The sequence below is a fragment of the Leuresthes tenuis genome, unplaced genomic scaffold (genome assembly GCF_036924035.1).
Source record: "Leuresthes tenuis unplaced genomic scaffold, fLeuTen1.0.hap1 SCAF_11, whole genome shotgun sequence".
NCBI lineage: Eukaryota > Metazoa > Chordata > Actinopteri > Atheriniformes > Atherinopsidae > Leuresthes > Leuresthes tenuis.
In genome coordinates, this window is record NW_027325365.1 from 21,856,237 (window position 1) to 21,880,548 (window position 24,312).

Genomic DNA, 24,312 nt, shown 5'->3' on the forward strand with positions numbered 1-24,312 from the left:
ATATGGCTATTACACTAAAAGATAACAGTCCTTCACAGTTTTCCTACAACACAATGACATATTGCCATAACAATTCATGTTTGTGTACCAAGCCCATAGTATTCGCTTGATTCGGCAGCTCTGGATGGGAGCAGCTGAAGATTTTCTACGTTTCTACTTATTGAACACTCGTCAGGGTTAAATTGTAGCACAGAAACAGCTGTAGTACAACTTGAGGAAAACATGATTCTGAACATGAACATGTTTCTTTCATCAAAGGACATAATCTCCACACCTTCACAGGGGGTTGTCCTAGAAGAGATTAATGTTTGCTTTTCCTTAAGAATTTTTATCAAGCTGACAAACAGAAATGTGTCAAACTGAGGTGGATAGGAGCAGTTGAAATGTTGATATGTGGTCAGACAAAGAGCACAAGCTTCAGCTGTTAAAACAATTTTCTCTTTTTCATTTATCTCTTAAACCAAGTTAAGAAAATAATTTGTGGCTGCAGCTGAATATCATAGGTAAAACTATAGCAAACGAAAGGTTGAACAGCGCTTTAAAGGTTAAATTACCCTGTAAGGCAGCTGGATTTGCTCTACATTTGTAACATTGCAATCACAAGAGAATCTTACCTTCCAGAATGTGAGGTTTGTAGTTTTGGGTCGAGATACAGCTGTTTCGCATCAATCAGTGTCATAAACTGACAGCTATGAGGAAGTTTTAGGTGTGATGACAGTTGAAAATGGTGCCCCCTTTAAACAGGTCAGGATCGACTTGTAGAATCATCTATAGCACAACAGAACAGCATTTCTTTAATGATAGAAGGATAAAGAACGACACTGAGAGCTTTTAGGAAAATGTGTTGTGTCCCTTCACCTGGGGAAACGTTTGTTTTCCTGGTTGGCTTATCTAATTAGTTGAATGTACCTTGTGGAAGGCCCAAATAGCAAGTTAAAAAGAATATACCTCAGCGGAGTTTCTGTTGCACCTCTTGATTTAGAGGATGTAGAGTGGAAACTTTGAATAGAAAACATTGCCACTAATTTAGAGAAAAGTCTATTTGCTTGTTTAAAATTTGATTCGATGTGTTTAAGGGCAAATTCAGAGACTTGCAAACATATATATATATATATATATCTTGTAATACTGAAACCACTGATTCAACGTATATAGACACTTCAGGCCCAAATGGCTTCTCAGAGAAATTACAGTAAAACAAGCTCAGGTGTGTCTTCTAACAGACCCCCCACTTTCATTGTATCTCAACTTCACTGTTTCCCCATTACACACTTATTACTTAGTCTGCTTGGATAAGCACAGCCAAATGACACATTCTTCTCTCAACATAACAGGCAGCAGCCTGGAAAGCTCATTACAATTGTGCGCTATTTAACACCACAAAGCAAAATATTTGAAACCGTCGGTGATGCCAATAACACACGATTCTTACCCCCACAAAACTCAGACGTTTTTTTTTTTTTACTCCATTTTACACATACTGTAAAACTCTAACTAGTCATAATACCTGTCATATTTTTTGGTGGATTTTAGCATAAATCACTGCCAAACTAATACCATAAAATACAAGCATTTTGGCTTTCACCTTTCTGTCCCTCTAGTCTTTCACCTCTCACTACATCTCTTTGTCTCAATTCCAGTCCCTTCTGCTGCTGCTATTTAGCACATCCCTGGGGTGTGTCATCCCTCCAGGTCCACCTCTAGACAGCAGGCATTATCACAGCCGCTGCAGTCCCTAGAAGCTTTGGCCTTTTCTTTCAAAGGATCTAAATGAGCCCCTCTACATTCTCCTCCACTGTTTGCCCCTAGGGCGGGAAAGCACTCTGCGAATCCACCACCCACACGCCTGCCTTCCTGCCCGGACAAAGCTCACCATCATCTACTGTCCCTTCTCAGTTGTCTCTCGCCGTCTGACTCTCACTTTCTTTTCTCACTTTCTTTTATGTCCTTTTTTGCTCTTCCGTCACACCTTTCGCATCTGCTTTCTCTTTTTTTCCCCAGTTCTCTCATCCATGCTGTTCCTGTAGTGTTGCTTTATTGGTCATATCACACATTTGTTATGTCTAGGCCCTCTTTATAGGTTTTAGGACAAGTGCACAGGGTATGTCCTCATTTTTGATTTCACACAGATTTCGCCTGTTATCTGAGCCCTTTAGTTTTGAACTTTCATCTTTTGATATACATTAAAATGTGGATTATACACTTGTAGAAGAAAGATCCTTGAACCTACTGCACATACATTCTGTACTGTCACATTTTTCTCATTTTGTATTCCCTTTTGTCCATTTGCTTTGATGTTAGAAATAACTACAGTAGCCATGTGTTGCTTTGTCCAAAAGCTCTGCCAGACTGCAATTCGTATGCTGGCATGACTGGATTTGCACTCAGTACTGACGACTGAATGGCAAGGAAGAGAGATGCATTCTCTGTCTCTTCTATCCTTTCCATTCTTTAGTAAGACTTCCAAGTATCTTAAACAACAGCAGGGGCACCTTCATATCCTCTTCAGCAAGATGAAGTGACTAACCCTAACCTTTTAAAGAAAACCACCTCCTGAGTGAGAGTGTTTGCACAATCCTCTGTGAAAGATGAGTTGACCTTCAAGAAAAAATTTGATCAAGTCTAATTTGTAATATAAGTTTAAAGTCATTGACCATTTGAAGACTCTTCTGAATAAGAGATCCATTTTATAATACAGTTGACCTCCCAAAAATATTGCACCACTATAACATTGAGCATTATCATGTTTAATAACTTAAACTGCTGGAAACTCCATATTAGCTCCTTTTTTGTTTTTCTTACATTACCACAAAATTTCAGGCAATTTCCTCTGTAATCACAAACAGCCCAATGTTTTTAAATTGGTTTGCATTAATATGTTCATGTTTTTTGAACACAACTTTCTTTTCTTTTTTTACATATATGTCTACATGAAACTAGAAGAACAATTGATTTAAGCCACTTAAACCTGGACTTGCTTGTGAACACGTCAGTCCAATCATATCAAATCAAGCTTCTCAAAATCGGGCTAACAATTTGATTGGAGACTTCATTACTCCTGCATGTATATTCTCAGCTAGTCTGAAAAGGGACACGCTCTGTTCATGCTCCATGCTAGTTACATACTTAGTAAAAACAGAGAAGTGTAAGTAAATGTCAAAACAGCTAAATTCCCTAACAAATCTGCTGTCATGTATATTTTCTTCTGTTTTTTTGTCAAACGTGTAATCCATCGGAAATTTAGATTGAAAAGCAGATCATTACGACAACATGTCAACTCTCGTTTAAAGTGTTTAAAGGGGACATATTATGAAAAAATCATTTTTCCAGCTCTTCTACACTAGTATATTTGAATTTGGGGTGCAGGCTGTTGTTGCCTGCTGTGACCAGCACAAGACCCTGCATAAGACCTGAGTCTCAGAGGACCTACAACAGGACTGAATAAAGTTTACTTTTGAAGGTGAAGTTCCGGCCACGGTCGGCATAAACCTATCTGTGTGTCCCAAACATTTTGACTTGGACTGCTTCCACAATTTGGGTCATTACAATGCAGGACTGGCAGCAAAACTTTTCCTAAAAGAGGGATCAATACCGATCATCCATGGGGAAAGGACAGATGATGTAAGTGTGCTTTGCGTTTCTTTCGTCCAATAACATGAGCAGGCACAAACGATGCTAAAATAAATGCTAAAATAAATGCTTTATACAGCAGGTTGTGTTACATTAGAGTATATACATTCTCAGGGTCTGACTCTGGCTCAAACATATGGTTGCAACGCAGCCATGACCAGTGCTCGTGCTCAACTGTTGTCATAGCAGCGTGAAGCCGAAACAACCGAGGGGCGGAGTGAGCATTAGCAGCCGCAGCCGCAGCAAGATAATCCGACCGCCTCAGAGCAGAGTGCTACAGAGAGTGTACCGAGAGGGCTGCTGTTTTTGATCCATGAGGAATTTGACCAAATAATTTCACAGACATGTCATTAAGGTGCCTGGGACCTGTGTGACAGTGTGTATAATTATTCTCCTTTAAAGTGATGTTGCTCGGATAAAATATCAAATAAAAAAAAATGCAGCCTTATATGACAGAATTGCCATTCAAGTCATTTTAAAGCGTCTGTACAGTGGATTCAGCTAGACTCACATGAAAATTGGTCATGGCAGAATGTCTGGAACATTAACTGACATAGTTCACAGCATTTCAGCTCTGAACGTAACTCAGTAATCGGATTCCCCTTCCATGTATCTGGGACAAGGACAGCGGCCCGGGTAAATGTCCATGTCAAACTCTAACTGTAGCTCGACTCATCAGAGCACATAACCATACGGAGGTATTTTTAAGCAGACTTTAATAAGTAAAGTGGCAGAGTTGTTGTTTCTTCTACCACTGCAGAGACTTAGTGTGTGATTTGCGATGGAGGCGTCTCTAGTGCTTGCAGCAACACCGGTTTAGGTTATCCAGGTGCCAACAAGCATAAATGTTGTGCACCTACCACAGATCCCACTCCTGGTGAAGTTTTTGCTTGCATTGGCAAGTGACACTATGTGTCAAAGAGGGAGTATGTGTCTGTTCGAAGCCTTACAAGCCAGCATAATAGCACCCAGTGGCAAGGACTGCAGTGCACAGACATACATGAAAATACAGAACCTATGATTTGTACACTCATGAGTCTGTATTCATGCACACATGCTCTTCTGTCCATGTATGCCACTGGGTTTCAGTCAACCTGGACTGCTTCTGATCAAAGAGAGAACAAAGCAGCTGTATGCTATTAAAAATAAATGTCAGTGAGATTAAATACAATTCCTCTATATCTTTTTCTTCTCTCTGGCATCCGGTGCCTCTGCCAGCTGCTGACACCCAAAAGCATTCTGTAGCTGCAGCAATAGCAAAGTGAAGTTGCTGAACAATATCCCGGGGTCGACTCCACACATTCCTACAATCCTCAATGCCTTTTTCTCTTATTTTTTCCTCTCACTCCATCCCCACATGTGCTCCTTAGATTGCAAACTGTTCAAGCAAGTTTGTATATGTGACCCCAAAACACGCAAGGCGTGCTTTTTAAAGGGGTGTTTTTTAAAGGTTTTTAAAGGGGCTCCAAGTAGGATTTTGTAAAGCGTTTTATGCTTTGTTATTCACATTTTAAACACTTGTCAAAGGGTCACTATTCATAGACTTACTTACCTTTCTTTTCCTCAAATTACAAACGTGTTTTCATAAACTGTGTTCATAACTGAGATAATGTGATTATTAGTTGTTTTGACAGTAAGTACATGTCTGTCAGAAGCTGGTGTGCCCTTAGAATTATTGCTAAAAATTTCCACGGAAACAAAAAAAAATGTCCTTGTTTAGTTTGTCATATCTTTTCAACGATATAAAAGTGAAAACTGCAAGCTGTCATCACAGACTTCAGCACAGGTTAATGCATGGACAGATGCAAAGACTGGGTAACAAATGAGATGAATAATATGAAGAGGCTGTGGGGATGAATGCTGAAGGTGGTTGGTGTTTAGCACCAATGCTGGATCCAGTTCACAGCCACACACACACACACGCGCACACAAATATTAGGTAACAAACGAGACAATTAATCGACTGAGTCCAGGGAGATGCCTGCTGATATCTGCAATTTTCTTGGAATATAAATAATTTATCAGACAGTTTTGTGTGTTTTGTGAGAGTTAAGTTAATCTATGTTTACTATGTAATGACCCTTTTTGACTCCGCTTTGGCAGCTTTTGATAAATGAGGCAGATTGTAAATGTCACTGTTATCAAGTGTTTTTTGTTCTTTCACTCTCTCAGTGGAGTCGCTTGCTTCCTAAGCTGTAATTAAACACGTTCCCGAGCTACAGAATTTCGGTGTGTTTGTGTGCTCCGCTGTATATCACAATTCATAGCACAGTCTATAAATTTACTTTATTATTGTGTTGCTTCTGCCATTGTTTAAGTGAAAAAAACTATAATACCCAAAAAAAAAAAATCAGCTATTCAGCTATTGGATTAGAATAAAAAAGAAATACACAAATACATTGTTGCAATTTCAATGCAGTCAGACTTTGTTTGTATTAGCAGGCTTCAAGAAAACCTAAACCTCCTCCCAGAGATGATGAGTACTCAGCGATGGTCACAATCTCTTTTTGCTCAGTCAGGCTTTCCTCTTCAGGCTCTGCGCACACATAACATAACAGAGAAAAGGGAATTTTGCACATCATTTGACACTTAGTACAAAAATATACCACCTGGCACTCTATTGTAAGAAGAGCAAGTTGGAGAAGTGAGAAGAATCTGATAAGAATCAGTTAGAGAAGACTGGGGCCAGAAAAGTGTTGTGCAAATTAGTAAGTTAACACCTGCCTGTCATTGATATCACGATAGTTGCAGATATAGTTCTTAAACTTTTAACTTGGTAAGGAGAACTATTAGCCTCTGAAACATGAAAATATTGAAATCTCAGAAGTCTTTGACCAAATGAAAGCATTTTCTTTCTGTGAATATTCTCTGATGAACAGGCTTAGACTTATTCATTTTCTAATCTATACTAGAAATGTAGAATGGACTATTCAGCACATTTGACAAATATTTAATTCAATTGAATTCTTCATTAATCCCCAGAAAGGAAATGATATTGCGGCAGTAAAAAATACTGTTACAGATATGTTTTTGTTGTAGATAGCTAAGAAGAGGAATTAAGGTAGAAAGAAATTGAAATTCCATTGACAAACTTTTGGAAAGCTGAAGTACAGCTGGACTTACATATGGGGTCACCTCCCCCAGAAAAAGCTGGAAGCGACAGAATCTCTTGAACGTTTACTCGCAGAAACCACAGCGTCAACATACTTCAGCCTATAGCTCGGTTCCCCTCCTGTGTATGTATACTGGGACAAAGACAGTGGTCCAGCTTAGTGGTACAGTAAAGCTGTAGCTCAACTCAACTGTGCATGTTACAGTGCCGACTGAAAGATCTGAGTTTTAGCTCAAAATAGCTCACTAAACCACTAATCTCCTTTTGTAGAAGCCTTCTGGTTAGGAGGACAAACTATGGTATTTAAAAAAAAAAAAAAGAACAGACAAGGCAGAGTGGTGTTTAGAGCTAGTGTTTATTTGACCTGAAAAAAACTTAGCTTTGGTTATAAAACCTTGTTATGGGATTTCGTTCTTTTCCTTAGCAAACGTCCGAATGGAGTTGTTGAAATGTTTTTTTCATCTTTCTTTAAGGTTGTTTCGCTTTTGTTTCGTCTTCATTATTGCTCGAACATCTTACTTATGCTTGATGGGTCGATATGTTCGCCTGAAGGGAAACTAGGATTTGGCCAATGGCACACATTTAACAACTTGTTCATTCTGAGGAGGGTTAGCTTGCCTCTTTGGTGTAGATATGTGATTGGTCACAGTGTAACGGTGTCACCAAGCTATAGCTAGCACAATGTCAGAGTAAACAACTGGGTGCGTCGACCAATTTCACCAAGCTTTGATTGTGGCGCCAAAGCTTTTTTTTCCCTTTTTTCTTTGTTACAGCACTTACGTGAATGTTTGGGCAGGACTCCAAAAAAATCTCAAAAATGAATTGCTTCTTTAAATGGGGCATTTGCATTATTATGCTGTTGTGCATTTTTATAATTATATAAACAAGGAAAAAAATCTTTATTGCAACATTTCTGAGGCAACATGTTCACTGAACAAAAGTTGTTGCCATGACATTTTTTCTTAGGTTGCAATTATTGAGATAAAAAAAACCTAAATGGCAAATAAAGGCGCACAAACCATTTCAACGTTTCACAGAGAAGAGCGAACCGAAATAAATGTATTGTCAAAGATCTAACTCAATATCCTCTTGTAATTTGTGTTAATAAGCAGAAATTTTAGTTCATAACTACTCATGAAAGGTTTGTCTGTTTTGACCTGAAACACAAAGGTTAGTAATTTGAAACAAGAGTCTGCTCAAGGATACTCATCTGATTGTAGTGTCCATTAGTTGTACATTGTGAATTATATGTTCTCTACCTCTTAACAGTGAGCAACAGAGTAACAACAAAAATGTACAATATCCACTCATTAAGTAGGTGTTGGGCGGTTTGCATGATCCCCGTTTATTTTCCAGGATTCCAAAGAAGCCTGTTAACCTCTGTATTGATTTGTCAGTGGACGTGCAGCACTCCTCTGTTACAACCAGGAGTTAGGTATGTCTCCTCATCAGTGGGTTCATCTCTGTCCCGCTGTTCATGGATGAGAGGTGTTTCACTGCGGAGCTGCTTTTTCCTGTGACAAGACCTCCTCCAGAGTGCATGATGTTGGCTCATGTCCTGTCATGTCGTGTGCTGTCCCGTCCCACTCAGACCGCAGTCCTCTGGCAGGAGCAGAACCAGCTTAGGATTGGATGACATTTGTCACACCTATTTTGGTCTCCTCATTAGGAGGTGCAAGGGCCCCCGTGGCTCAGGCGGGAACCAAAAGTACGGATGTCATATGGGAGGTGTGGGAAGTGTTTGACCATGACACTCCTATTTGGACATATTTGTTAGGTTGTTACCACACTGCTAATGGTGGTGTTAATGACATGCCACATGCTATGGGATATGTATGTGTATGCATGCGTTTGCGTATTTATATGTGATCCCCATGAGATTCACTGTCAGCTTGTGCTGTCATTCTCCATCACAGTAAATTGGCATTTTGTGAGACAAGTTGAAAGGACAACAAGAGCTATTTAATTAAACTGCAAATGTGTTTATATGCAAATTAAGTTTTTTGCTTTTTTTTCCAATGCATTGTGAAAATCTTTTTCCATTTCAAACCAAGCTTACTTTAATTTCTGATATGCCCAAGGATAAAGGATAAAATGATTGTGCAAGACTTTTGAATAACACTGCCAATGGTTTGTTTACTTGAAATGCAGTAAAATGCATGTGTTTATTACAAACTTGGCAGTATTACCTCCACAACCAGCTTTGTATTTCTCTCCGCAAATTAGATTCAAAGAATATTCTTTTTCTGATTTTCATAAAGTTAATGACTGAGATGTGTAATCAAGACTTTTTAAAAATGGTTTAATACCAATCAGCCGAGCCACAATGTTAGAATTACAAACAAGTTCAGAGAACAACATTAGTCATCTTGTTAAGATGCAATATTCGACCATAAAACATTGAAGTGTTGTGGTTTTCTTTTGAATGTTTTATATTTTTTGGATGCTTCCTCCCAGTCAATGACTTTCCTGAGTATCAGCCTTCTGCCAGAGCAGAGCAACGCTACCAGCCACAAAACAAGACACAAAACAAGCCCAAAGCATTGACCGTGACCTCCAAACTGATCAGATCCCAATCCGAACAAGCATCAGCCCAGCCCGACCCTACGGTGTTCACAAAAGTAACTTTTTTTTATGCAATATCTTTGAATTAGCTGTTTTTTGTTGAGGTTCAAGTGCTCCTTGAGGCATTGATTAACACACTGAAGAAGATGCAGTGGCATTCCGCAATGCCCAAGTGTGTGTTTTGTCAGACAGGAGAGGAAAAGCTAGTGTTTAATCTGTAATTCAAGAGGTCCCTTTGTGAAAAATGTCATTTCAGCTGCTAAGTACTCCACCAGGCACTCTGTAATGTCTCTCAGCTTGTGCCTTTTCACATTGCACCTTCATTTTTGATGTGACATTAACGAGTACAAATGATGTGTTATCTAAACATAATTATGACCTGACATCATCTTCATTGTCCGGCAGGAAACCAACATGTGCAACAGCAGCCGCTCAGGTCAACTTGAAATTATGCTAAATTTGCCAGCATTTTCCTTTTTTTTCTCATCCATAACTGATCAGTTTGACTTTTTCTGTAATTGAGAAAAAGGGCTTGTTTTTTGTTATGGTTAAAAAGAGACAGAATTCCTCAGATATCTAACCCTCAGTATTGGTTTAAAGGTCATCTTTATTAACCTCATCACCTCTGATATCTGCTTGTATGCAGCCATGCAACATTCCCTTTATACACTTGATCAGCTCATCCATCCATTCATTATCTTTACCTGATTAATCCAATTCAGGGTTGCGGGAGCCTATCCTAGCAGCCACTGGATGAGAAGCAGGGTACGCTCTGGACAGGTTGCCAGACCATCACAGCGTCACACAGAGACAAACGACAAAAAAAAAAACTTGCACACTCACTCCAAGGGTCAGTTTAGAGTCACCAGTTAACCTACGGTGAATGTTTTTGGGCAGTGGGAGGAAGCCTGTGCACCCGGAGAGAAGCCACACACACACGGGAAAAACCCCAGTCAGGATTCGAACCAGGAACCCTCTTGCTGTGAGGCGATACCGCTAACCACCACAACACCATGCAGCCCTAGCTCAGCTCATCACCATGGAAACTTTGACTTGTGAAGCTATTTATCAGTATTCTCCATGACTGCACTGTATTCCTGTGTGCAGGTGTCTGTGTGTATCTGAGGAAAGTAATTGATGTCCAACAACCTCACAAAGCCCTTTCTTGTGTTTCAGGCAGACAACAGTTAGCTTTAACCTTAGGCTTCGTGTAACATCCATTCAAGCCATTGCCAGTGAGCTTTCTTTAGCTTTTTGTCTCCCTACTGTCATTAAATCCACTAAATTGGCTTATTTTCCAGGTGTATACAGTCCTAATCAGTTTGTGTGCTCTGTCTGCATCATCTCTCTCTCTCCCTGCAAAAAAGTGTTTACCACAACCGAGGATTTCATCAGTCTTTAGTTCCTCATCTTATGATCCCCATTTTCGTCATCAGCCTGCCTCACTCTCTGTTTCACTCCTTTTTTTTACCCCTTATCAGCCCTAGAGGATGTACGTTTTTATCATCTCCTCACAGTGTAGCACAGCAGTCGACTGTGCAAACTAAACTGTGGAACGGTTTTCACTGCTTTGAGATGACAAATGGAAAAAAAAAGATTTCAACAACCAGGTATTTTGAGATTTATTTATATTTTCAACCCAGCAATTGTGTCTGGGCTGGATCTACATCTCTTTTCACATGTTTACATGTTCCTTTTCTAATTTCTTTGGTTATAAATAATGTTCGCAACAGAGAGTTATGGCCAGAGAATTATAGACTCCGTGTTATGGTTAATCAGTGCATTTGGTCATTTGCTGTTACTTTACTTTTGTAATGCAATATTGTTTTTTAAATGGTAAAAAACAGTAATATTCTTGAAGCAAGGCACAGAAAACTACCATGATTTTACATAATATCTGTGAATTTTTTGGCTTTTTAATGTTCATTGAAAGATGTTTATGTGAGTAATAACAATTAAATTATCTTAAGATACAGGTAAAAATAGCTATCATAGAACTTACATCATGATTTTTATTATATTTCTTCATATCACTATTGTCATTACATAAAATCCAATACTAGACTATATAACAGACTATAACTGAACTTGATGAAGTTATTTTTTACATACATTCAGCATTAGATTAGATTAGATCAGCTTTATTCCTCCCACATTGGGGAAATTCAATTGTTAATGCAGCGCACAGGAAATAAAGTATAAAGTGCAAAGACAGTAGCTGATACACGAAAAAACTGAAAAAAATAATGAGAGATTAATAAGAATCCAATTTGAAAGTATTAAAATATAAAAAAAAGCAAACACTGTGAAGTGAAAATTGCAAAAAATACAAAAATTAAATCCATTAATAGTTAAGCAAGCTCTACAGGCGTAGGTTTTATATAAAATATACTGGCTGTACTAGATATACTATGCAGAATAAACACTGACTGAGCCTCATTAGCCGGTTGTTCATTAAATTAGACACTGTTCCCATCCATTCAAGCCTTGGACAGAAATACATATCATAATGCTACCTGTTAACTCATAATCTCCACTGTGCTGTTACTGGGAGAAGCAATTGTCAGAATGATATACATTACACTGTTCTTCAGCATACTGAATGTGACATTGTGACAACTTTTAGGCCAAAACCCTTTGGACACTATGCAATGTGTACATAAAAACATCATGCAATGATTTGGAAATGTGGTAGATTAATATTTTATTCAAGAGAACATAGAGGACATCAAATGTTGTTTGTGTAGAGCAACATGTGAACATTTGCAACATTTGAAACCCTCCCAAAAGTTGGGAGGGTTTCAAACTGTTGGAGTCTTCTTTGTCATACTTGATATTTCATGGTATGTCAAATATTTTGGTTTCTAAAAGCTCTGGACTGCAGGCAGGCTAATCCAGCACCCAAACTCTATGACTATAAAGCTATGCTGTTATAATAGCTTCTTGCTGAAATATGTCTTGCTGAAATATTCAAGGTCTCCCTGAAGGAAAATATATCATCTGGATGAGAGTGTATGTTGCTCAACAACCAATATATGCATTTCGGCATTGATGGAGTCTTTCCAGATCTGCATGGTGCCAGTTCTATTGGCACAAATGTACCCCCATATCATCAGAGATGGGGTTTTTGACCTACTGATTACAGGCGAAATAATCCCTTTCTTCTTTAGCCCACAGTTTCCAAAAGGAATTTAAAATTTCGATTTGTCAAACCTTTTCCACTTTGTCTCAGCCCATTTTGAATTGAGCTTTGCCCCAGTCAGGACAGCTATGGCTTCTTTTTTGCATGAGAGAGCTTTAAGATAAGAAAAAGATCAGATAACATAGACCTTTACTTGTCCCACAGTGAGAAATTAAAGGCAAACTGTGTTCACAGACAATGATTTCTGGAAGCGAGTCCTGTCTGGTTTTAATTCACTGGCACCGCAGGGCCCAAAGATCATGGATATCCAGTTTTGATTTTCAGCCCTGCATTCACTTGCAAGCAGAGATGTCTCCAGACTCACAGAATCTTTCGATAATATGTCCTGCAGGTATGGAATACTCAGTCTTTCTGAAGTTATGTTGAGGAACATTAATCTAAAGTTGCTCAACAATTTAAATATGCTGTTTCTTGTTGAACCTCTCTGCCAGTCTTTGCTTTTGAGACACTCTAAGGTGCTCTCTTATGTCCTACCATGTTCCCGACCTGTTGCAGATTATCGTATTCACCTGTAGTATGTTCCTCTAGCTATTTCTTCTTAACGCCACTTGAGATTTCCACCTTTTTGTTGTCCCGATTCCAAGGTTGGAGACATGTTGCTGCCATCAAATCCACTTTTCATGAAATAGTCAAATGTCTCACGTTCAACATTTTATGTATTTTCTAAGCAAAATATTGATTCATGAGAGTTCCAAATGATTGCATTGTTTTTATCTAGTGTCCAAACTTTTTTCAAAATTGGGTTGTAATGTTGTGTGCAGAGTTGTGCAAACACTGCTCAAAATAATCCATTTTGAATAATGTTTTTGTCTTTTATTCTTTTCTTTTGCATTAGATTCTTAGAATGCACTAGGCACTGATGTTTATTTCCTTTTCAAGTTCACTTTATTATGCGCATTACTTGAGACAAAAGAGGGGAAAGTCAGCTCGGATTTATCGTCAGGTACATCTTAATTACTGAAAGTTGGGTCCTAACTAATGATTTGACCCCACTTTCTCTGACTCCCTTAACTTTTTCTTCTTCATTTCCTCACTTAAACTTTCCATCATATAGAAAGAATATATGTGTATATATATATATATACATACATATATATATATATTATTTCTTTTAAATGCAAATGAAAGAACTTGCAATGAAAAGTAATTTTTCTTTAGGTATACTAAAGTGCAGTGAAAATGAATTTTCAATTGGGTGCAAATGAAAATGGAAAATATGAAGAAATGACACATTTTGGTATCTATTAGCCTCAAATTCGAGCATTTTCTTCACTAGGACAAAGAAAATGAGGCTTTTACTGTTATTAACAGTAATCTATTTCAGGGGATTGCTGGAGAACCCACAGTGCACAGTGGGCTTTGCTTCCTGATTTTGATGCATGTTCCACTGAGGTGCAAATCAGTTCACTATTTGAGCACTTAAAGCCAAATCAGAACTTGTTGTGAGCTGGCACTCCCTTGAATGCTCAAAATGACATGTCCAAGGGTGGCCCGGACTGTAAACTGTTCGATCTGGAAAAAGCAACATAATTGCAGACAATGAAATCCACAACTTCTGCTTGCTTTACATCCACTACAGAATTACTCAGTGGGGTAAGGCAAAGTCAGCCAGCATAATGCAGAGTCCTGCTGCCTATACTTTTCCTGTCAAACTGCTAACAAGCACAAATGATTTTTTAATGATAGGCCCCTCTATCCCTCAAAGCTGTCTACTCACAAACAGTTGGACTCGTACAAATTCAACACACTGCTCACACTCGCTCCCACACACACATAATGAGTTTTATCAAGGGAAGTACATTTAGTTTGATGAATCTCTGCCATTCTTTGCCACTCATACTACTCTATTGTTATAAGTTCCAACAACATGTCCCTTTCTTGATACACACCATGCAATTTACGAATATTCTAAATTATGATGTACCTCTGGCGCAGCCTAAAGTTAGTCGCGAGCAAAGAAACAAGATAAACAGCAGCTTGACGTATGTCATGTTTCAACCGAATAAATGGCCCCATACATATGAACAGATGAGAGTCTGAGTCTAGGTACATCATATATTCTTTTCACAGGTGCCTTTCCTTGACATTGTTGGAAAATGGAACGATATTAAGGAAAGCCGGTCAGAGAAATTCATAAGGACTTGGAAAAAGATGAGAAAGTGACCATATGTCACTAAGCTGTGATATGGGTATGCAATAATGAAACTAAAACTCTTTGAAATGTTTTACTAAAATCACTTTAGGTACTTTGTCTAATGCAATTTTGTCACATTGTTCCACAGACACTATGTCATATACAGTATATTATATCAATATAATTAGATATGATTTGAGATATGGCTGTTTTTGAGGTTGGTCTTCCAAAAAAGCTCAATTAAGTTGTCACATTTGTCACAGGCTGCTTGCTGATGCTGCTCATACCGACTCTCATGTCCTCTTAATGATTTGCATACATTTCTGCTAGTACTGTTGCATGAAAATAGTTGTGTTGCTTTGAAAGTTGCAGCCACAATTCATTGTGGAGTGGAATATCTCCTTTCTAGTCATGGTTATGGTACATACCATGTGTTTCCTTTGCCAAAGATAATAAAGAAAGCACTGACTCTCCTTTCCTTGGCATTTAGAAAATTTGACCAATACTTATTATGGCTGCTACTTAGACGCTTCTTGTTCATTTTACTCGATTAGAAACCTTACTAAACACAAAGGAAGACCCTCTGTGTGGCCTCTACCTTGTTGGAAAGGCAAAGGACTCTGGGTACTGATGAGATAAGGAAATAGGATCCAGGAAGTCCTGTTGGAAAAATAGATCCACTAGTGCAAGGCTTATCGGATGGCAAAATGGTGCATAGTGTCTTACAGTATAACGGAAGCTGCTATTACTGCTCATCGTTTTATCTTTCCTGGAGATGGAGATGAAAACAGCAGAATCTTTGTGTTCAAGTGAAGCACAGGAGAAGTGCATGTGTTTGACTGACCAAAACAGCGTGCTCTGATGTTCCAAAAGCTTCCCCACACTGTGTTGCCTGGGTTCCTGTACCTGCAGCCTCACTGCTCTGGACTGCAAGATGAATCCATCGTAGGAAATAACACTTGACAGAAGTACAGAAAAATCCCTGTAGGCAGGAGGTATTAGCCAAACTCCTGGTTGTGAGGAATTACAAAAACATTGTCCAAACCAAAAGAGACTTCCTTTACTAACCACAAGCACATCTTCAAACTAGCCAAGTGTTTATTTTGGTAACCATGATTACAAAGCTTCCCTATTTTAACCTTAAGTGAAATGCTTCTCTAATCTCAGCTTGACTTCCCCCAAACCTTGATCCACCCTAGTACTGACCAAAGCTGAATTCTGCTCTAACATCTTCTTTTTCTAGTGTGTTTTCAGGTAAACATTCTGGATAAGACTCCCTTAGTCTTCTATAGATGTCTGTGCTCACTTACACACAGCCTCATTACCTACTTTGCAATACTGTACAGTGTAGTACTTTCTTTTTTTAAACTATTTCTTCTTGTTATTCCTATTTAATTCATCAAAACATTTCCATGTTTCAATGAGACTGATTACACTAATTACTATTATTGTACATCTAGTGTTCTCATTTCCATGAACAGTGATAATCAGTTCCTAATGCAATACCTTTCTATTCAGCGGTTCTCGTCCTCTTTCCACACACAGTAATGCACACAGATAGACTCTCTTACTATCGCATATTTTTTTGGATATGTTTTGTGTATCCCCCTTCCCTCATTCAGTCCCGCCTTCTTTTTGTGTGTGAAAAATGCTCACTGAAATATTTTAAATCATAATGCTTCAACCGTATTGTGCAGTGTCATTCAGTCAATATATTTCTATTGAATATATAGATCAATTAAGAGACCAATCTACAATGGGGGCAAAAATCTGGTACTCCATCAGGTCAAGATATTCTGAAAATGTAAAATGTATATGAAATCTTCAATATGCTGTTAAATTTTGGGGTCAGCAATTAACTTTTGGCAAATTTATGGCAAAACCATGTTAGATTTGTCCTCAAACAGCACAGATTTGTATCTCCTCCATTGAAGCACTTGTTCAAATGACCTTTGGATTTGATTTACTCTTCAGAAGTGTGTTCAAGTAAATCGCCATACAGCCATTCCATGGTCTATGATTACGCCGGCGTGATCAGATCACATGACGTCATTATGGCTCAGACCGCAGAGGGATAATATGGGACTGCCTGAAGTTCCATTGAGGAACTGATAGTGGGAAACTTGGCATCGGAACCAATGGGTAGGGGTCCTTTCAGTGTCAAATGACTGCTAAACTGGATGTCTACAAGGGGCATGACACTCTAAAGCCCTTTGTACAAACTGGATCATTTGTGTCCAGTGAACAATTTGGCAGAGCAAAAGTGACCACACAAACAGAGGATCAATCCATTGATCTTTGTATACTGAGAGAAAAGCAACTTGATCGCAGATGCTGCAATTGCTAAATAAAGAATGCAGGATTCAACTGAGCAAAAGAGGAATGTTTAGTAATGGTCTCAGAGGGTTGGTTGCTGTCACTTTATCACAACCTAGGAGGGAAAACAAGGAGACTTGTGGTTTTCCATGACTTAACAGTGGGTGATTGGAAATAGTCATAGTTACTGATGAATCCAAGAGATTTATGGCAGCAAGATAAAGAGATGATGAGGAGAGGAAAATTTTCTTTATTAAAGCCACAAAGCAACTTGCTGGTAGAGAAAATCACATCTGGGATGGTTTTTGGCAACTTTCAGGTTGAACACTTGCACTTATTTTATGCTCTGTCCATAGGAACAAATTAAATTCCCACTGGTTTGCATTTGTGTGGAGAGAGATTTATTCTGTGGCAGGATAATCAGTCCAAACACACCTTAAAGCTTTGCAATAAATGCTCTAAGGACCTCACTCCACAGTCATTTAACTTCAACCTCATTGAAACATTATGGGCTCACTTGAAGGCTAACAAAGTCGACCATTCACTGACGTCAGAAGAAGATCACTGTCAAAACAGGTTGGAATGGCTTTCCCAGTATATAGACAATTACCGGACATGTATGTGCTTCGCCCAAGGCAGTTGCTGAATATTGTAAGCCCAAGTATGACACTGTCACTGTTGTAAAGGCTGATAGGAATTGATCTGATTAGAATGCAACACTGCATTATGCCCCCACATCTGTCATAATATCACATAACAAACATGCAATTGGTTTTCTATTTGTGGAATAACTAAGATAGATTTTCGTGTCTGCTTCAACCCCTCAAACCAATCCATCTTTCTTTGAGTACACGGGACATTGGGCTGAGTCTACAGCTGATGGTGATAAGGAGAAATTGGATTTTACATGTGTAATCACTGGTTATGGGATGTTAATTGTACAGAGCAGTGTCCTGTGGGATGTAATGTTAGATATGTGGCAAACACACACATGCACACACTTTGTGTCCACGTCACATTTGTTTAGACTAGCTGTGTTTGTGGAATTCGCAATGTAGTTTGACTGAATGGTTTTCATGAAGACTTATTCTAACTGTGAGTGTGGAGTAGGTTCAGTATAACATTTTTGACTGATTTTAAAGAACACATGTGCTTTACTCTCTCAGGCCTCCTGGAGTTCTCTCCTGTCCTCCTACGATACCTCTTCTCAGGTACGGGCTCAACAAGTATAGTTTGATCCTGTGAATTTGTAGCAGTATTGTAGTGTTCCTAGTGCCTAGTGTTGTAGTAAAGTATGTTCCTTTTTTCATCCTTTCTGATAAGTTGGAGGAAAAGACAACAAAGCAGGGAAGTCCAGGAATGGTAATGTTCCCTGATGTCTTGCAGTGCTTGGGTGCTTTTGCACTGTAGCGCTTTGGAAGCTTAGCAAGCTGTAGGATATTAGCTGAATCCACCTGTGGAATTATTCTCCTGCCACTGCTTCCCAGTCTAGTCCCATCTGTTTGTCTGAATAGATGCATAGAGCCTTTCACCTCTTTCCTGGCTAAGTTTCCTTTTATCCCCCTCTTCATCATTTTCAACACAGAGTTTTAGAGAATCGACAAAGAAGAGCTGTGAAGATCCAGCAGATGATTCTCATCTGTTTGATTCTTTTCTTTCTCTGATTGCATCTGTACGCCTGATGAGTCACAGTTAACCCAGCCACACAGCTGTGTGATCCCCAGTGCACTGAATCATACAGTCTGCCATCCACAGTTCCAACCTCTCTTCATTTGCCTCTTCCTTTACCCTCCGATACAAACTGCTAATGAAGTGAATCACAACTGTTTTTCCCTGGATCCCTTTACCCCAACAGCTGATGGTGAGCAATTGCATCCACAATACTCTTTTAATTAGTATAGAGAATAAATTGGTTGGGCATTCGTTTTTTCTTGATTGCTTTTTCCTCAGCTTGGATTTAATTGGGCTGCAGTGCTGTTTATTGATCTCCTTTGATGTGCTTTAATTTGGATAATTTTATATATTTATTTTGGACCTGACAAGTTGCTTTGTCTTGAGGGGAAAAGTGCTGGGCATCGGTACCAGTACTGCAGAGGACTGCAGTATATTCAGTGAGCCTGAGGTTCAGTATGGGATGACAACTCGGTGGAGAGATGATCAAACCCAGAAGGCAGCAAAGCAGCTCCACTACATTCTAAGAGGCCTCAAGTGAACAGTTCTTTGATCTCACATCAACAGCTCATGAATGCCAATGTGGATCAGTAAAGCGAAGGAAGCAGGTTTTCTAAGATACCGTTAACAGGCCTGCAGGCCAGTACATATTTCCTCCAGCAGCTAGCTTGTAGTTTGTGCCTGATTCATCCTGCGTCATCTCTCCCCCTCCTGCTTGCCACAGCAAAGCCCAATTTTTCATCCTTTGCCTTTGTAGTTTCCAAATTAGCGTGCTTCTCTGCGTGTAATTGTGGGTTGTTATTTTTTTTGTAGATAGGCGTGTGCATTTGTTTGTGCAAATATTTATTCGTGCCAGTGTATCAGCTTTACAAAATTCATCTATATTACTCCCTACAACCCCCCTTTCTAACTCCTCTTTCTCCCCCACAGGGGGTAACTTCACCCTGGCTGAGTTGGGAGTGTGCGAGCCAACTCCCACTCCGCATCCCGCTGCTGTTCCCTATTGTCCCGAGCTGGGACTCCTCCAGAGGGGTTACTCCCTTAGCGCTGGCTCAGATGCCGACTCAGACCCAGAGGGGCCCCTGTCTCCAGAGCGAGCCATCCAGCTGTGGGCTGGGCGTGGAGGGGTAAAATCTCGTCGCAGCTCAGGAGTCTCCAGTCGTGAGAACTCAGCCCTCACCCTTACCGACTCTGAGAATGACAACAAGTCTGACGATGAGTCAGGTAGGATTAAGGACACTTTAACATGTGACCAAAAAGGTTTAGTTTATCAAAGTAGTGTCTATTGATTTAGACAAAGAAATGAAGAGAATGAAATTTGATCAAAGAATAAGAACAACTTGGGGAATATCATGTTTAACGTTTAATGGGGTCATGACAGTCAACTATTGTACGGTATGAATTGCAAGAGAGTAGGTTTCATTGACAGAATCTGTTTGTGATCTGAAGGACAGTAGCTAGACAGCCCCAAGAGAACCATCCCTATTTTCATCAATAGCACTTAGGCAAAGCCCTGAAACTCCACCCTCTTAAACCAGTTATTTGCAGAGATCTCAACGCCGGTTTTCCTTTCTTAAAAAAATGCTTTTAATTGTGAATTGCATTTTAACCTCAGTGATGCTAAAATGCAAAAATACAAGCAAAAACAAACCACCTATATGCCTTTTTTTTATATCAGGAACATTATGCTGTTATAGATGTATTTTACCCACAACTTCTTGTGTGGGTGCTCCCATCGTCATGCTTCCTCATTGGATAGCAGTCTAAAAGGTCTACTTTGCAGCCACTCCCAATCCAAAAGCTGACAGTCTTAAGCTCAACTGTTGGTTTCAGTAGCAGTTAATCTTCTTTTTGCCTTTGCTGTAAATATGAAGCCTTTACGTCCTATTTACAGCAGCAAGTGCATGTCTAATGTATATAAATGCTGATTTTATTTGAGATTATGGTCCTCAGATGCACATCTCAAAAGGGATCATAGTAGTTTGGATGTAGCCTGAGAGTGTAACTGTTCCAAGAGTATTTTTTTCCTTCAGCAACCTTGTTCCATGTCAGATTTCCATATCCTCGTTAATCCTGACGCCGTCATAAACCTGTGCATCTTCCCCAAGATGTCAATGGAGGTTAATGAAAAGTGGATGAAAGGAAGAGCAACAGTCTAATTAATTGACTTCTCGGCAGGCACACATATAAGCTTTGGATCAAACTCTGTTAGACTGCAGGCCTCAGAAACAACTTCTGTTGACTGATCAAACTACTCAACACCTATTAAACACGTCAAGAAACACCTTCCCTGAGACACGTCTCTCATCCAACCACCCGATAATTGCTTTGTGGTTAATTATCAAGCTAATCTTGCAGTCACAGATATCAGCGGAGACTCCACTCTCCCTCTCTCTGTCTCAGGGCCAGAAGAACGCCATCAAGTGCTCTGTTGTCCACATATCCAGACCTGGTAAAATCAGCAGATTAACCCAACTCTATAATGTGATAATCATTTGCCCAACCTTTGATGTCGCTGAGCAAAGATCAAATGTTGTGGGGTTTCTTTTCTATCTTAATTTTCCCGCAACAAATTTTGTTTAAAAAATGGTTATTCATGGATATTTTTAGGTTCCTACGTGGGCCAAACATTCAGTTGTCTGTTGAAGAAATTTGTATTGATGATTATGCAGAGCATCCGCCACATCAAACTCAATAAAATTTAATTCTCGACTTCAAAAGGTTGCCTTCTATAGAAGTGTTGAAGGGAACCACCAGCTCACACGTTTAAGCTCATCTGATGCTTTTACAGACTAAAGATTAGATCAGGCTTTGCACTGGTGTCTCTGCCAACATGAGCAGATCAGAGGAAGATGCGGCAGCACGATAAAAAAAAAAGAAAAAAACAGGTGTGCGTTTGTCTCTGATCTAGTCAATTCATTAGTCACTTACAGTTGACGCTTGGAATGAGGAAATCTCACCCTTTCACTCCTGTATCTCCCTGCAAATATAACATCTATTACTAATGCTAGCAGAGGAAACATTTCACTCCCACTGGGCCTAACCAGAGTGTGCACCCCAAACAGTGTGTGTTCATGTGTGTAAATGTTGCTGGGTCTGTCATGTTATCTTGTTTGTCTAGGCGTGAGAGCATATGAGCCCAAACCCTTCACATGTGAGTGGAAGTGTGATCCAGGTGTAACAGTAGGTCCAATGTCAAAATAGCAACGTGATGATCTGAAGGTCTAATAATGGAGACTGACACAGGAGCACATCAGAAAGCACATGCTAACAAATCAAAAAGACAGTGACGTGCCAAACACACCAAACATCATACTGCAGTACTCTCATCTTGCTCCATCTTTAACAATCTTGAAAAGTCTCACCCTCTCTTGCTTTTCCTCCTGCTTTCTGTTTACCTTCTCTCTCATCTCTCAACTTCATCTTTCAAGGTTCTTCTTCTGTCCTCTGTTCCCTAACGCTCTCACCAACTCTTGTTATGCTCCTGTCAGCGCAGCTTGGCAGCGTGACTGACAGGTGTCAGTTTAAGAGTCAAGGTCTCTCCTCCAGGGCAGGAGCGTATATGTGGTTGAATGTGTGTGTCTGTGTGCCCTATTGCCAAGTTCAGTACCAAAATAGAAAGCTCAGAGAAATAGTGTCAGTTATTAGAAACCTCTAGGTTACTATAATTTGTGTTGGTGGGAGAGTGTGTGTGTGTGTGTGAGGGTGTGTGTGTCTGTCATATTTGCTGTGTGTGCGTGAGTGTGTGTCAGCAGGGCAACAAGCTGTCGAGGGAGTGATGAATATATTTAAACATTTCTTTTGCATAATTTCTTTGATCTTCATTACACCATATTATGTCACGACAGGGACAAATGAACTCTAAAGTAAAACATGAATATTTTTCAGGTTGTCTAACTACAGATGCTATTTTTAAATCTTTTGAAAGACATGAAAAGCCTGGAAAACAAACAAAACAAAATCTGAGTCAATAACAAATTTAAAAAGTGTGATCCTTGCATTAGATGCCTCGTGCCTTTGCTAGTCTCAACACAGTTAGCACTACACATACACCTGGTGTAACTAGAATTCACATTATTGATGTACTGCAGAGTTCCTAGGACAAAAGTTTTATGTATTTCTTATTATTAGCATTTTAAAAGCTGGAGAGCAATGCGAACTAATGTTGTTACATGACAATGCATATTTTTGTTCATTTGTGCAGATGTATAATAGAGGGAGAGATAGGTGGAAAATTATATAAAAACAGAGGATAATACATAGAGAGAGATAATTAGAGAGAGCACCAAAGGTCAACATACTAATAGCCATGTCTGCCCCACATTGAGGTTTGTATTGTGGATCAGTTGTTGTACTTGCACATAAACATGAACATACTTTTTACATTGCAACTGAGACACAATTTCAGTCTGTAAGAATAAGCAGTAATGATGACAACCCACTGATCACGTTTACTCTACATGCTTCAGTATTTGGCTACCCTGAACATTAGTTCAAAACTCCTTTGAAATACTGCCTTGAAACTCTTCAAATACCAATTTGATGGGATCTGATCTGTGAGAAGTCTAATCTACAAAGACCCCACCCCTCAACCCACAGGGCCCAAAGGATCAATTGGCAAGGCAAGACAGCTTTATCTGTACAACACATTTCATACACAACAGCAACTCATTGTGCTTATCATAAAAACAAAATGACATTTCAAATTCAGAAACGCCAAGATTTACAATTTAAAGTCAAACAGAACAATAAAAAGAGAAAGAAAACAAAAAGGTTGACTGGAATGGAAAACAATGCTAAACTGAAAATTATGCTGGTGCTAATGTTACGCTACCAAACACTTCGGGACACCGTGTCCTGGCTGGTCATGAGCAGGACCTTCTCAATATTAGGCAGGGGTCATAAGGTTAGCGGCTCATCAAGGGATTTTTTTTTCTTTTCATTCACATGAAACATGTTGAACTCTACACCAAAGATTTAAAACACTGATAGATAGATAGATAAATAGATAGATAGATAGATAGATAGATAGATAGATAGATAGATAGATAGATAGATAGATAGATAGATAGATAGATAGATAGATAGATAGATAGATAGATAGATAGATAGATAGATAGATAGATAGATAGATAGATAGATAGATAGATAGATAGATAGATAGATAGATAGATAGATAGATAGATAGATAGATAGATAGATAGATAGATAGATAGCAGTAACATAACATACATTGAACATACATTAGATTGAACTTATAACACAGTAACCATATTGTATGTTGAAATTGACCTGAGATAAGATGTAAATTTAAATGTGTAAAGAGAAATTAAGGAAATTAAGTTAAACATTTGTAGTAAAATTAAGCTTTAGCAGAGAAATTAAACATTTGTATAGAATTTAAATATGTACAGAGGAATTAAACATTTGCATATAAAGTAAAAACAGGACTGTGTTAAGTCAACCCGTATTAATCGTCTATATAAAAACTATTTGAAAACTAGAAAGTATCTGTAGAAGTAGCAGATTATCATCACTGAGAGCTGTTGTACAGCCTGATGGCCAGAGGGACAAAAGAGTTCTTGAGTCTCTTGGTGGAGCAGGATTGAGACAGTTGTTGCAAAGCAAGTTTCAAACGCTAACAGGGCATCAGACGTGCGTAGAGAGACTGTGTTCCTCATT

General features: G+C 39.0%; 1 protein-coding gene across 1 annotated transcript in view; it reads left to right on the forward strand.

The window, feature by feature from the left end:
* LOC140317796 (teneurin-2-like) overlaps window positions 1-22,409 on the forward strand; it is a 75,316-nt gene extending 52,907 nt beyond the window's left edge. Inside the window, exons 3-8 of the mRNA XM_072395301.1 lie at window positions 19,561-19,854; window positions 20,683-20,750; window positions 21,034-21,082; window positions 21,752-21,784; window positions 22,122-22,180; window positions 22,386-22,409. Coding sequence (XP_072251402.1) covers window positions 19,561-19,854; window positions 20,683-20,750; window positions 21,034-21,082; window positions 21,752-21,784; window positions 22,122-22,180; window positions 22,386-22,409 — 527 coding nt within the window. The remainder of the gene's footprint in view (window positions 1-19,560; window positions 19,855-20,682; window positions 20,751-21,033; window positions 21,083-21,751; window positions 21,785-22,121; window positions 22,181-22,385) is intronic.
* The last annotated feature ends 1,903 nt before the right edge of the window (window positions 22,410-24,312 follow it).